The sequence below is a fragment of the Henckelia pumila genome, chromosome 1 (genome assembly GCF_033568475.1).
Source record: "Henckelia pumila isolate YLH828 chromosome 1, ASM3356847v2, whole genome shotgun sequence".
NCBI lineage: Eukaryota > Viridiplantae > Streptophyta > Magnoliopsida > Lamiales > Gesneriaceae > Henckelia > Henckelia pumila.
The window spans coordinates 43861659-43878243 of record NC_133120.1 but is presented as its reverse complement, the minus strand read 5'-3'; the positions used below and the strand labels follow the sequence as shown (position 1 = coordinate 43878243).

The 16585-nt window shown below is 33.2% G+C and overlaps 1 protein-coding gene across 1 annotated transcript; it reads right to left on the bottom strand.

The window, feature by feature from the left end:
• Window positions 1-6715: 6715 nt before the first annotated feature.
• LOC140875452 (monothiol glutaredoxin-S10) lies at window positions 6716-7350 on the bottom strand. Its single transcript, XM_073279137.1, has one exon. The coding sequence runs from the start codon at window positions 7278-7280 to the stop codon at window positions 6972-6974; it is 309 nt and encodes a 102-aa protein (XP_073135238.1). The 5' UTR covers window positions 7281-7350; the 3' UTR covers window positions 6716-6971.
• Between the last annotated feature and the right edge of the window lie 9235 nt (window positions 7351-16585).

Here is a 16585-nt window from a genome sequence, read left to right as displayed (position 1 = left end):
CCGAAGTAAAAACTGGCGAAGTCTTTTAAGACTTTTCTACTAGTGCACATTGATCGTCAAGAGAGATTGAATGGTATCATGAGATCCTCTACATCTAAAAAGACATATTGGATGATATATCATACGACGACATAATTGATGACTTTGCTTCAAAAAAATGCTAGAAGTGTGTGTTTTAAATAATATTGATTGTTGAATGAATTATTTTGAGGAATTATGTAAAACATTCTTCTGATGTGTAATTTCTTGATTTACATATTTTGTTTTACTTTGATCGTGTTGTTCATTTTTTTAATATGTATATTTGATTTTTCAAGTTAATGCGAAAGATACCATATTTTAAGCATCATCCAGAATGTGAGGGGCGATTCTCTCCATGTGATGCAATCAAATTTTAGACATATGAGTTATAAAATATTGTATGATCGAGCAGTTTTTGTTTTACTAAAACATATACACTACAAGAAAAACGGCCAAAGACAACGCTTTTTTCGCGTTGTTAATGTCTCCGAAAAAGCGTTGTCGTAGCCAGTGTTGTAAAAGACCACCTCAAAGACAACGCAAAAAAAGCGTTGTCATTTCTGAAAAAGACAACGTTTTTTTAAGCGTTGTCGTATCTAAAAACGACAAAGTTTTTTCCGCGTTGTCTTTGTCACAAAAAAGCGTTGTTGTTTTGAGCAAAGACAACGCATAAAAAGCGTTGTGATATTTGAAAACGACAACGCTTTTTAAGCGTAGTTTTTTTAGTAACGACAACGCTTTTTCCACCTACGACAACGTTTAAAAAGAGTTGTCTTTTCTTAAATAAAAAACAAAAAAAAATTAATTCACAAATTTTCAATATTATCACTCAATATTCAAAATTTTTGAAAATTAAATCTAATGTACAATATTTCAATGAATCCACGGCCTCGATCACACAATCTCGTTTATGATCTCTGAGTAGGAGTGCCCCTTCTTCCTCAGAATCTCGATCTGGAATTACCACAAAGCAAAGTCAAGAAACTCGTTATTTACGGAGTCAATCAAGAAATATGTTGTTCTTGCACAAAAAATAAAAAGAAGATGAAAGCAGCATACAAAGACAACTGCGGTGAAAGGATACATTATCTAAATTCAAGAAACTCGTTATTTACAGAGTCTCTTTTGTCATCTTCACTCAATGAATTGTAGACAGCTAGCATGCCCAGTGACAAGACACATTATCTAAATTCAAATGGCAGAAAACGAACAAAAATTCCAAGAAAATGGAACAGTCCATGGAGGCTGTAAACCTAAAACCAAACTGGAAAAAATTGGAAGTGTATAGTACAAAAGAACCTATATGGCCTTAACCTGACCTTTGTTGATATGGTCCTAGACACGGTTCCAATAATGCACTCCACTGTATTCTTGTAAGCAAGATCCTCACTCATCCCATTCTCGGTGTAACGTCTGAACAAGGTTTCCACAACACCATGCACAACACCAAGTAAAATGCCTATCAATCAAACGATTAAATCAGGAATCATTAAGTCTCACAAAAATTAATCAAGACAATCATACAATGGCATGGTGAAAGGTTAAATCCTCTGACCTCGCTCCCCAAAAATGTCACTCTTGTACTCCCGCTCCAGCGTAGTTGCGAAAGTAAAAGGCGAACCAAGGGCAATAGACCATCCAAGGGCATCATCTGTAGCTCTTCCATCCACATCCTTCAGAAGCAAAGGTCATCAGCATCCACAAAAACAAGAAACGTGAAAACCAAAACATGCCAAAAAACCCATCAGTCCACACCCAAAAAACAGAGAGATGTACACACCTGGTGGACAGCGAAACTTGAATTTATACCAGCACCATTAATTTCCTTCCCTTGCACATACAACCTCTTGACAGGGGGTCCCATTCCCTTGGGGCACACAGCTATCACGCTAATGTTTTTAGGAAAAACAAGGCCCATTGACTGCAAATGACCCAATTGCAAATTGCAAGAAAGACTCTACTCCATGCTCATATTCACTTGATAACCGAGACTTTGACATCCATTCTTTGTCCATTCTTTTAGTAAGTAACACTATAGAGAATAAAATATATAATTTTAATATGTATATTTTCAAGCTGATGATAATGTAAAAATTAAACCAAATCTTAGTACCTAATTAAGAAATCCAAATCAGAAAAAAAAAATTTGAACTTGGAGGGGGAGAAAAGAAAGAAAAAGTTTGGGTTACCAGCAACAGAAGGCAAGCAAGACTTTTGAGTAGCCAAGATAGTTTGAAGCGCTCTAACCTCAGCGAATCAGTACATGCTTTACTTTTACTTTAAAATAAGGCTGAAAATCCAGATTCCCCTCTGCCCCCTCCCTCCAAGGCAGGGACTAATTATGTTGATAACATTATGGCAGTAGAAGGAAAAAACAAGGAGAAGATGAATAACGAGAGTCGAAAGGATAAATGGCAAGAAACATATAGTCAAAGCACTCGCCTGCATTTTATTTTGCAATAAGAAGATAACATGTAAATGATAAACAATTGCAAAATCTAGAGAATTCAATTTCTAGCATTTAAAAATTGGTAGCGAACCCCCAAAAAACGGCTTAATATTGCGAATGGGATCTATGACACCTGATTGGGAGCCCAAAAACGAAGCTAACAATATGATTAAGTAACCTCTAGTACAGATAGTCTGCTCATGGTATCAAAGCATAAAAATGCATTTTTGCTTTCCATTATACTCCACACACCAGCAACTGTCACATTCTTTTTAAATGCATGAATTTCCTTCCAAGTTATCCTTTCCTCGAAAGAAAACAGAGACTTTGCTAAATACCACTCTACCTGATCGACGAGGCTGAATTTTTCAGAATCACTCACTGACAACTACCACAAATCAGTAAACCAGTAAATGTAAGCTTCAAAAGTATTCAATACACGATTTGGCAAAGGATCACAGCATAAGAACACTCAGAGTCCTATATTTAGATTGAGCTAGTTGACCCATTGTAACTCAAAATTCGAATTTAATCCTAGAGAAGACTAACTGATTGGCTACAAACCCCTTGTCTTTCCCAATATATAGCGTAAGCCTACCCATCAAAATCTACAGATGAACAAATCAAAACAAGGTCATGCAAGCCATAAAGAAGTTTACAGGAAAGAAACAACCCCGGCATAGAAAACTAAACAAGATGTTTGACCATGATCGATAGAATACAAAAGTCACTCAAGTGCAACCAACAAAAAAAAGGGACAACCTTTTAAGGATCCAAGAAATAATTACTCAAATAAAAAGCAACGGAGAGATTAAATGCACCAGAGATTTAAACAAAACAAGAGTCCAATCAAAACCCGCAAATTAACATCAATTACATGCAAACTAAAATCCAAGAATCCACGCCCATGTATTAATTACCTTGAGCTTGAATGATAGAGGCGGGAGAATGAGAGTGCCCTTTTTCTGATCAGGGAAAACTACACGCAATCCATTGATGTGTAACTATCACGATAGAAACCATAAACTTGATCAACTCCTGAAACAAATTTTTTTTAATATTTAATTCTATATTTCTACTCTAGAATACCTAAAATGACGAGTCACAGATACCATCAGATCAAAAAGATTGAAAAAAAGGAAGGAAAAATAAATCTAAACAAGACTTCAAACACCAACTCTGATTGTACAATAGATATCAAAAAACAATAAAAATCATTCAAAGTCTTGAGATGGTACAATTAGAACTCAATTATATTATATGTTCCACAGATAACAAAAGCAGGAAAGCACAATAAATCTCAATTCAGATACTGAAAAATAAAAAAAGGGCAAATTTGGATACATAAACACTTGGAATATAAAAGTGAGAAAAAACCCCCCCAAAAAACTTTTTGATTGTTTTAAAGAGATGCGGAGGCAGATAACTAAAAGCTGCATTTTTCTCATTTTCAACTTTTTTCTCACTTTTATAATTCCTAGGCTCCAGTGTGCTTCCTCAAACCCATTTTCATATGATGCCTGTAGAAGCATTTTAAAGAGTTATTTTTTAAAAATAAAATAATATTAGGGGCTTCTTTTAAATAAGCTAATGTGTACCAAAGCATCCTATATGTGATCCCTTTGTAGAAGAAGCACATATATTGAATTCTTCGGGGATAAATAATCCTAGCACTCACAAACAAATCAAATAATTTTATGGCACTGAAACTTGGTATTTGCACTAGAACTAAGTTAATAAAAATGAGCTGTGTACAGCTCAAAAATTAAAAAGTTGGTCCAAAAAACTTTTGTATTATGCCTTATTTTTAGAATAGTTAAAGATTTCCCCTGATCAACCACAGAATAAAAAGATTTTCCCTGATCAACCACAGAATAAGAGTTCAATTTGGTTAATCAAAGAGGACGAGACAATAATCTTTTCCAGCAATTATGCATGGCAGAATGTGAAACAAAATTGTTTATACTATAAACAGAGGTATATTACATGACTAGAGTCTAGAGCAGCCATTCTAAGAAATTTCATAGAGGATATCAAAACCAGAGAAAATTTACCTTGCGAAACCCAAGGGGTGTGGGACTGAAAACTTTCATCTACATCGGAAAGATAAGAAGCTTGCGCTTGATTTCAGGAAACTTTGGAAGGCGCTCATTAATTAACCTCTCAATGTATTCTATCTCTTCTTGGCCTGTCAAGAACACAAGTATATCACCTGGACCTTCCTCGAGATGTATCTAAAATGACAGAGAACAAATTAAAAATATAAGCAACATACACCTGTGATGCCCAACCAAACAAGGTTCAGAAAACAAAAGAATCACATGAGTAGAGTCTATAAAACTTTCCTTTAGAAGAAGTGACAGAATCCAGAAAAAAGATACTGAATTGATGATGAAGTTGGAAAGAAAATTAGAAAACTATGGATTGATCTACTGCAAAGCAGAAGTTTCGCAGCTCTAAAATACATCACCAGGTAGATACCTGATGAAAATCACAATATATCCCTCCAACAAACATAAAAATCCAAGTTGGTGGACAACCTGTGGTATTTTCTATTTGATTGTGCTTCAGTTTAAAATTTTACGTTTTCTAAAGGTACCCTAAACTAAATATCTGGCCTTTATTCAAAGGAAAGCTAAAAAAAAATCTTCTAAAATCGAGGATCTCCATATTGCACAATCAACACCTAAGACGAATGATATTTGCACTCCTCCAACCGAAACCAAAAGATAAAAATAAAAAAACAGAACCAACAAATAGATAACATAGTTTTGTACAAAGCCTGCAATACACTCACTGAAAAATGCCAGATTTTAGAATACAAAATCAAAGGGAACAAAATACGATAAAAGTTTCCACATACTTTGAGGAAACCAATTCTCCAAAGAGAAACAATGGCAAATAAACAAACAAACATACTCATTAAAATGAGACAAGAGTAAAATTCTCAAACAGATAGAAGGCATTCTACTCACCAAATTCTCGCCAGCACTTGCATAGGATTCGCGACTCTTGGAGGTGAGTCCCGTGAGGGTATACGCATATAAACCCATGTTGGAAGGAAATTAGAGCTCTTCCACTGGTGGTTGTTCCCTCAAGAAATAAAAGAAGCCGAGGAAATCGATTGCATATTTGTTTCGAGGAAGGAAGGGTAGAAGCTCTTGGAGAAGGCTTGTCGGAGATCACTTCAAAATTCGTCTAAGAATCGAGCAAAAATTGACATGGGATTTTCAATTGAAAGAGAGAAAAGGAGAAAGGCTAGGGATCAGACGCGAGAAGAGAAGGAATCAGGAAGCGTTTGATTTGGGGATCTGAGTAATATTATTTATTTTATGATTTATTTTAAATAAAAATAATAGATTTTCTACAACACTATTTAAAAAGTGTTGTTATACATGAAAAAAAAACGCTAATAGACAACGCTTTTAAAAGCGTTGTCTTTGACCCCAAAAAAAGTCTATTCCACAACGCTTTGTAAATAAAGCGTTGTCTTTCTTAAATAAAAAACATATAACGACAACGCTTTCAAAAAATTACAACACTTTTCACTAAAAGCTTTGTCTTTTAGGGGTTGTGTTTGTGCATTTTTCTTGTAGTGATAGTTGACGGTAACGATGTAAATCAAATATTTTAACAGTAGTTCAAGCACCATGTTGCGATTATTTTAAAAAGGAAAAATAAGTTTTTTGGTCCAGTAACTTTACCCCCTTTTGATTTTGGTCCATTAACTTTTTCGATGTGGGTTTTGGTACACTAACTTTGCATTTTCAGTGTTTTTTGGTTCAACTGCATACGTGTCAGCTTCTGATTGGTCCATGTCATCATTTTGGACCAATCAGAAATTGACACGTATGCAGTTTGACCAAAAAACACTGAAAATGCAAAGTTATTGTACCAAAACCCACATCGAAAAAGTTAATGGATCAAAATCAAAAGGGGGTAAAGTTACTGGACCAAAAAACTTATTTTTCCTTTTAAAAAACATGAACAATTACTACACCAAAAAATGGTGAGTTTCCGGAAATATTTGAGAGACCCACACCGTCCAAAGGGTAATTCTTTTTATTTTTTATTTTTGACTAGTGCATAGGGTAACCTTAAATTTGATCATATTACAGGGAGAATAATTCCAGACAGAACCAATCATGTGTGATTATGGAATGTCAAAATTGATTCCAGAGCATGTTTTTTGTTCTTTTTCTGTTAGATAGATATATAGATCAGAATCTTCACATTCTGGCATATATAATAATTTGGAAATCAGGGGCTAAAATATCTCAAGAACCAAATGATGATATATGCATACAAAGAGAAATTTCAGTTCTTGATGCATAAAACAAACTGATCAAGCCCCCCTAAGACTAATAGTACCTCCACATGACATGCAATCTTAACTTTACATGAATCCGATCCTAAAAAACAATCGAGAAAAGAAGGGTAAAACGAGTTCGAATACGGCTGTGAATGTGATGAATCACACATGCATGGATTAAACTAGCCTCTAGAGCCAAATCGCACCAGCATCTTTCAGCATTTTCTTGAGCTTCCCGTTGAGCTGAAAAGTGATGACCGTGTCCGCCGAGCCCACAAACTTTCCACCGATGAACACGGCTGGAACCGTGGGGCTGCAACCGAGCCTCATCAACTCCCATTCCATCTCCCTACTCCTCGAATCCTCGTCGAGCTCGTGGATCGTAGGGCTCACCCCTTGCTCATAGAACAGTCTCTTTATAGCATGACACATGCAACAAGTGCTCTTGCTGAAGATCACCACCGCCTTCTGCGAAGCTAGCTTTTCTATCCGATCCATCGGCGAATCAAAGAGTCGGAGACGGGTTTTCTCAAGCTATATATATTGTTCGAAAAAATATATATCTATGGAGTTGGTTTGCATTGTGACGTTTAGCATGTTACACTGGTATATTTATAGAGGGAAATATATTAATGAAGGCGGTGATGGATTATGAAGGGAGCAGATAAGTGAAAAAGATGCAGATTCTTTTAGATATTTGGATAGATATATGCTGATTGAGATACTAAATCACATCATATAGTTACTTAATTAATTAAATTTTTTTTTTTTTTAAAAAACATAATTAATTTACGTTGCATGGAAACATATTCATGATAATCTATCAGACATGCACTAACAAAAGCAGATTCTTCACATCATGTTGAATTCATGATGTAACATTGTACGGTTAGCTCATCGATCTCTTCAGATGTGGATATGATACGTGTTAAGCATGCGAGCTAGCGATCGATCGACGTCGAGTTTTCGAGGGTGATCTAGAGCATATAATGAGGGAATCATCATGTCTGACTTTTTGTATTGGAAGACAAAGATATGATAGAGTAGAATCCTTTTAATCTTTGAGGAAAAAAAAAGAAGAAAATAGTGGGGTATTTGAGTTGAGTCAGATGATGGTGAGATGCGGCGAGTTGATCTCCATTTGCTGCATTTGGATCAATCAATGGCCAGGCAATGATACGGTGAGCAACCACCGTGAACACTCATGTGAACCCCTGCTGACGTGCCATTATGCACATCCAATATATATATATATATATATATATATATATATATATATATATACTAGTAAGAAGCACGTGTCTCGTACGTGAACAACATATTAGTATATTATATAAAATATAAAATAAATATAAATTTATTCACATTTATAATAAAAATAAAATTAGCAATAATTAAAATTTTAAATAATCTATTTGTTTTATTTTTTTAGATGTATTAAGAGGGTGTTGGCAAAGCTTATAAGCTCTTTAAATTTGTTTGCCAAATTTTTTGTCAAAAACTTATAAGCTGTCAAAATAAGTTGTTTGACAGGTTATAAGCTGTTTTTAAAAAATTAAGGTCAACCTTAATTTTTAGAAAAAGATCTTATTTAATTATTGTATTTCTCCATATTATCCTTATATATTTTATTTAAATTTTCACCATACTCTCTGCCCATTTTTTGTTCATAATCTATCAAAAAAATTTCTAAATAAAAATTAAAAATAACTTTATTTTTTAATATATGTTTAACATTTATGATAAATTTAAAATTATTTTTGTAGATATATAACTATTCACATTACTTTCATAGTATTATACCATTTTTGGTAATTTTGACAATAAAAAGATCTTATCATACCAAACACATCAACAATTTTAAGTTGTTTAAAATAAGTTTAGCCAAACACCCTCTAAGTTTCTAATATTTGTTAAAGGTCTTATACTTGTGTTTTAAATATTATTTCTCTAATGAATTTTTTTTACTTCTATTCACATTTTATAGATAGAATATATCAAATACACATTCTCTTTTTATAATTTCAATGAAAAATATTTTTTTGCTTGTCTATATATTCACTTTTAAGTATATTTTTTAAATATTTTCTAAGAATTATGAAGATGTCCATGTAATTAATCAAAACAATATACAATTTAAGGGTAAAGTATCAAATCCACAACGAAAGTTTTTGTTATTTTATTCAAGTTTTATCATTTTATTCACACTTTTATAGGTATATATAATAGTTTAAATATATATATATATATATATATTTTTCATGCTTTTAATTAGTGAAAATATATTTTTATTATCAAACATCTAATTATTGTTTTGCTCATTATTTTTAGATTCTTGAGAATTATATTTCGGTAAAATGTTATTTCTCTAATATATTTTTATAATTAAATATCTATTCAATTTTGACGTATTATTATTTTCAAATTTTTTATAATTATGTTGTAACCATATGTTATTTTTTTTATAAATACTTTGATCCTCACATGTTTTGATTTTGTTGTCTTAAATTCATAAGAAATACATTAAATCAATCAAGTCATTGAAATTGAATTTGTGTAATAAAATAAGAGGTGAGGATGATGATGGTAACGACGACGACGATGAAATTACTAATTAATATAAAATAATATCTTTTAAAATAAATAAACTGAAAAAGATAAAAGAAAATTTATTGAAGATAATATTTTTTATATATATCCTCCTAATCTATATACATATAGGTGATATGAAAAAAAACATATTTTAATTTTAAAAAACAAAATAAAAACGGATCGATGAAGTTGAATGTAATGAAATTATGATAATTACATTGATAACAAAATTAACTATATTAAAAAATTTATGCTCATTAAATTTTTTTTGCTTAAAATTCTAAAATAAATTCTTACGAAAAGATAAAGAAAAATTGGTAATCGCGTAAATTAACATGCCATTAAGTGTAAAAAAAAACTGAAATTTTTTTTATATAATAAAGACATATATTAAAATTAAATTCATCAATATAAATAAATTAAATATAGTTATTGAGAATAAAAATTAAAATGTAATTCACATTTAGCGAAACAAACTTAACATATATCCAAACATAAAGCCTTTAGTCACTATTACTCTATTACAAATTTAATACATCTAAAAAAATTAAAACAAATAGATTATTTGAAATTTCAATTATAATTATTTTATTTTTATTATAATTGCGATTGAATTTAAAATTATTTTTTATTTGAGATGATAATTGAATATAAATGAAAAATTAAATACCTGATTAAACATGATAAATTTAGGATGAGAATTAAATTATTAATTAATATGAAATAATACTTAGTGAAACTATCTTTTTATATATAATAATATTTAAGAAAAAAATTATTTAAGATGATTAGATAATGACATAAACTATTAACTAATATAAAATATAAAAGACTAATTTAAATTAATAAATAATAATAATAATAATAATAATAATAATAATAATAATAATAATAATAATAATAATAATAATAATAATAATAATAATAATAATAATAAAAGTGAGTGGATTTGGTATTTTTGATATTAATTCATTAATTTTTATATTTTTGATATTATTATTATTATTATTATATTTGTAAAATAAATAAATGATTGTTTAACTATTACAAAAATATAAAATTTATGTTGGATTGTGAAACACAAGTAATCTTGATTTTGATAATAAAAAAACTTGTTATTATGTTTCTAACATATTTCATCAAGTATTGTAGTTAGTAGATCAAAGTTGGAAGTCTTTGAACTGGAACTCATGTTTATCAAGCCAGCGCAGTTGATTGAATCAAAAATATCTCATAGCTCATTGATTCAAATGACTTGAGGCCAAAACGGTTGAAAAGATTACTCAAATATCTACAATTCATATTTCAGACCAGATCAGTTAGTTCGGATGTTCTCTAGGCGAAAATTTGGTTGCAACATCGAGCTGGATGCAAATCTGATCAATGCTACAATAACCAGATCAAACATGATTAGCTTTGGTATTTTGTCTATATCTTACAGCTCGCTTATCCAAAAAGAATGTTTCAGTATGCGTTAAGAAGCTAAGAGAATGATATACAAATCATCTTCAACTAGTTGAGTCTGAATCGGAGTGTAAGAAGCTGATAAAGCACGATGAAGTCTCGGGTTCTGCACTGTTGTTCTGCAGAGCGGAATTTCTGGAACAACTGAGTATTTTGAGTATATCTTTCTTGTACGAACTAGAAATAGAGTGATTCTTAATTCCTTGGATAGCCAAGATAAAGGATACAACTTTCATGTTTACCTTTTTGCCCAAAAATCATTGAATCAAGAGTTATAATCAAGTAAACAGATCAGATAAACATGGCTGGCTAGACTAGATCAAGTGAACAAGGCCAGATCGAAGCTGGTCTATACCAGATCAGATCAAAGTTAAACCAAACCAGATCAAAGTCGCACTAGACCAGATCGATCTGACCAGATAAATCAACTAGCCGGATGAACAGTAAAATCAGCTCAAGTTGAGAAAAATTCCAGCAATTCAAATATGATCATTGCAACTTCATAAAGTGTCCAGAAACTTTCCAAACGGTCATATTTCATGAATCTAACGTTAATTCATATCACTCTTGGAGCTTATAAATACAACACTTTGAAGATCAAACACAAGCTTTTAATGGGGATTAAAAGCATGGGCAGATTATAGAAGGAAAAGAAGTTAGAATGAGAGCAAGCCCAAGGTGTGAGGAACAAGAAGAAGAGATGAGTTTTCAACGTTAAATCCTCTACACCAAACCCATTTTATAGAACACTCTTCCACATAAATTTAAGTTTAAGAGAGGTCACTCACACACATACGAGAGATGTTCTTTGAAAGATAAGTTGAGTGAAAGCACAAATACGTTAAAGTTGTGTATGTAGTCTTGGCATAAGAGACGTAAAGCATTATGTAGATTGTGAGGTTGAGGCCTACAATCGAGTATTATAGGAGTTCTTGTTTAGGCATTGGATAAGTCCTAAACCGGATTGGGTTTGTACAAATGATTTGTATAAATCAAAGTCTTCTAGAGGATCCTTTCGAGGAGGAAGAAAGGGTGACGTAGGAGATTGAGCTTCGAACATCCATAAACAAATTTGTGTTTATTTGTTTATCGCATTTACTTTCTTATTGGCACTGTTTTTAGTATGCATTGTTAAAGCATTTTATATGTTTTTCATATACCAAAATATTGCATACAAAGTGTTTGATAAAATGCTTCAACCAAACTGTTTTTATTATTTCAACTTGCATTCTTTCAAACGATTTTCAAAATGTTTAAATCGGTTTCTACAAAGGATTATTTTGAGTTTCTTCCTCTTGGTTTGAAAATCAAACTCGATTTAATTCATCGGTGCTCGGTTCATTTTTAAACATTTCAAGAACGAGCTATTGTAGCTCAAAAATATTTTTAATTGTGTATTCACCCCCCTCCCCCTTCTACACACATTTTCGATCCTAACAATTGGTATCAGAGAAGGTTGTTCTTGAAAGAGAATTTAAAAATGATTTTGATCTTCAAAATTTTGTTTTTGAGATTTTCTAACAAATATATGTAGAGTTGAACATTTTTGGCAGCTTGCAGCGACTTTGGAAAACATGGAATAACTCCTTGCTCAAATGTCCAAATCACAAACCGATTTTTGCATTGCAAATTAGACTTGTAGAGGATTGCAACGGTATAAATTTTTTAGTGTGGTCATGCATGGAAAAATGCATTTTATTCGTTGAAGTCGGACCATGTGTGTTGCGGCAGAAAACTGGGCATCGACAAAGAGTTGGTGTTTTTGTCAAGAAGATCAAGGATGCTGCACTCATCAATAAAATGGAAAAAGAAATTCAAATTTCAGTCACACATCATCAAGAAAACTTGGTACACTCGTTCTAAATTAGCTTTAAGAGAGCTTTTGTATTTGATTGTCATCTTGATGTTCTACTTGTTCTAACATGTCTTGAATTTAGAATGACTAGTCATTTCCCTTAAAAATGTGATTGTGCTTAGTGACTAAAGGGACGCTTAAATGCTTTATGAATATTTCAGTTGACATGTCAATCTTGATTTTGTGTTGCTTGCTAGTTTGAGATATTTTGGTCCAATCTTGATGAAGCTTGCTAGTTGATCAATTTGTTTTATTTGTGTTGAAAATTTGTGTGCATTGCATATTTTCAAAATATATCGGTTAGCTATCTCTCTATTTTTATCGATTACAAACTTTCAAAAATATAGGGGGAGAGCTAATTATAATTTTTAGGAGGAGAAAATTTTGTGTTTAATTTATACCTTTTTGATTCACACAAAAAAGGGAGAAATATGTTGCATAAAAATATGATTCTTGCATTACTTGAATTTTAAGGTTCATATTTTTATCCAAGTTTTGTGATCATCAAAAAGGGGAAGATTGTATGGTTGTGAAACACAAACAATTTTGATTTTGATGATAACAAAACTTGTTATTGTGTTTCTAACATATTTCATCAAATGGTGTAGTTAGTAGATCACAATTGGAAGTCTTTGAGCTGGAACTTATGTTTATCAATATGGCGCAGTTGATTGAAACAAACATATCTCATAGCTCAATGATCCAAATGACTTGAAGCCAAAACGGTTGAAAAGATTACTCAAATATTTACAAGTCATATTTCACACCAGATCAGTTAGTTTGGATGCTATCTAGGCGAAATGTTGGTTGCAACATCAAGATGGATGCAAATCAGATCAATGCTACAATAACCAGATCAAACATGACCAGCTCTGGTATTTTGGCTATATCTTACAGCTCTCTTATCCAAACGGAATGATTCAATATGCATACGAAGATAAGAGAATGATCTGCAAATCATCTTCAAGCAGCTCAGTCTGAATCGGAGTGGTAAGAAGCTGATAAAGCACGATGAAGTCTCGTGTTCTGCGCTGAAGTTCTGCAGAGCAGATTTTCTGGAATAGCTGAGTATTTTGAGTATATCTTTCTTGTAAAAACTTAAAATAGAGTGATTCTTGATTCCGTGGAAATCCAAGATAAAGGGCTTCAACTTTCATGTTTACCGTGTTTCCCAGAAATCAGTGAATCAAGAGTTATAATCAAGTGAACAAATCAGATCAAAGTTTGACCAAACCAGATCAAAGTCGTACTAGACCAAATCGATCTAACCAGATCAATCAACCAACCCAATGAACAGAAAAATCAGCTCAAGCTAAAAAAATTCCAGAAACTCAAATATGACCGTTGCAACTTCAGAAAGTGTCCAGAAAATTCCCAAGCGGTCATATTCTTGAATCTAATGTTCATATCATTCTTGGAGCTTATAAATACAACATTTTGAAGATCAAACACAAGATTTTAATGGGGATTAAAAGCATGGGCAGATTATAGAAGCAAAAAAAGCTACAATGAGAGTAATCCCAAGGTGTGAGGAACAAGAAGAAGAGATGAGCTTTCAACGTTAAATCCTCTACACCAAACCCACTTTATAGAACACTATTCCACATAAATTTCAGTTGAAGAGAGGTCATGTAGTAGCCCGGTTCCATTTTACAAGATTAAGTGATTTTAAACATGTTAAAAAATGACATATAATTTTAAAAGTGTCAAAACATGTTTAAGGAGTCCTTATTTGGTGAAAATAAGTGGAAAATCAGATCCGGAACGTCCGAAAATGGTGGGGTAGGTCCCGGGGGTCCAAAAATAACTTCGGAAGGACCAAAACAGTTCGCAGCACACAGACCAGTTCGGGCCGTCCGAACCCGAGTTCGGACCGTCCGAACTCCGCAGGGTCCAAGTGTCTAAAAGGCTCGTACAAGTGGCAGTTCGGACCGTCCGAACCAAGTTCGAACCGTCCGAACTTCGCCTATAAATAGGGGTCCAAATTCTTCATTTTGAAGATCAAATTTTCCTCTCCTCTCCAGGTAATCGCTCTATTTAAGGGCTTCGGGACTCTTTCTTTAAGAGTTGGAGTAGGAAATAGTATTTTTATAGCAGACAGTGTCCGCAGTAGCAGCCAGGCGGCGGAGCTCTGGCGAGGCATCCATGGATCGTAGCTAGGCAATGCCCAGGCTCTAGGGCATGCGACATCAGTGGGCTGACGACGGACGAAGGTATGGCTTTGGTTCCCTATAGTAAATAGGGAGTAGGCTATAGTTTATTTAAGGCTTTTAGAGCCTAGTAGGTGATGTTTGGCATGATAGGTAATGCATGGTTATTTATGTTGCAGTGTTGCATGGTAGGCTTGGACCTAGATGGGAGCTTCTAGGATCTACCTTAGAAAGGTACGGAAGTATTATTCGAGATATCCAGATTGAGTATGCACGTATTATGTGTTTGCATGAATTATGTGATTGCATGTTTTATATGCCTTTATATACAGCATGTCACAACTGTATGTTGCATACATGAGCATATTGAGCCTGTATACTTGTGATATCCAGTATTGGGATATTTACCTTGTCAGTAGATGGTTGGACACATAGGCTTATGTTAGGTCACCAATATTAGTTGGACACATGAGCTCGTGTCAGGTCACTGATATTTGGTTGGACACGTGGACTTGTGTTAGGTCACCATCAGGGCATCTAGGTATGTCTGTCACCTCCTGTAGCGATGACTCAGCGTGGTACATACCAAAGTCCAAGTTGTTCACTATGAGATATTCTTGACCTCGTGTCTTGATACCCAGTTCATTTGCATTCATGCGCATATAATAGTGTATACTCATACTCTCGTACTGAGCATGTTAAGCTCTCTTCCGATTATTTTCTGTTGGTTGGATGCCCTATTCCATGGGGCAGTTGCAGGTAGTTCTCCCGGAGATAGGGAGGTTAGGTGGCGACCAAGGCTGGATAGCAGGGTTGGCCACTAGGTTTTGCCTACCTGGTATTATTTTATTTTAAGATTCCGCAGTTACTTTGATTAAGATTATTTTATTGATTAATTGCATGCTTAAGTTCTAATTAGTAGGTGATCACGGTGCGGGTAACTACATTTATGGTATCAGAGCATGCAATAGATTCTTTGGGACATAGTATTGATTTTGGGTTATCCTTTGTAGGATTTCAATTTGGTTTCAATGATGATAGCAGTATCAGGAATTGGAATAGCAAGATGTATAGACTTTTCCAAGATCGTCATCGCCAAGGTTTGCATCAGAAGTTCGTATTATGTGGATTCCAACAGGATGGAACTGGAAGAGAAGATCCAGTTTTCAACGCCAGGTGCTTCGCCGAGTTGAACGGAATGTGTGACATGTAGTTATCCATTTTGCGTCGACCAAGGAAGCCACCCCGTTAGATCCTACAAAGAGGATGTCTCAGGAAGCTTTGGACATCTCTAGTAGGATGTATTTTTATTTATCTTTGAGATCTTGCGATGAAGAAGGTCTGCTGACCTGAGCAAAACTTCATGTTCAAGATCAGTAGACGGAATGAAATACTTCCACAGGAGTTTAAATAATGTATTCTGTTGTAAATAGTATTTCAGTTGTAACCAGATGTATTAAAGATTTAAGTTTATTATGTACTCAGTTATTGTTGTAATGTACATCTTTCAGTGTAATCTTTTGATTAAGTTATGTATTACATGGGATTGTAATAAAGATTGTATTAGAACCTGGATTTGTGGTTCAAGTTTTGTAATCTTTGAGATTAACTTGGTTATTTTGAATAAAAGATTGATCATTGTTATAATGAGTACTTGAGATTTTGCATGTTTTCAATGAATAGTTCTAGATGTTTTACCTAGAATATTCTAGTAAGACAATTGTTTGTCAGGGATGATGTGA

Coding starts and splice junctions, on each gene's coding strand:
- LOC140875452 (XM_073279137.1), bottom strand. CDS start 7,280: ATGGATCGGATAGAAAAGCTAGCTTCGCAGAAGGCGGTGGTGATCTTC.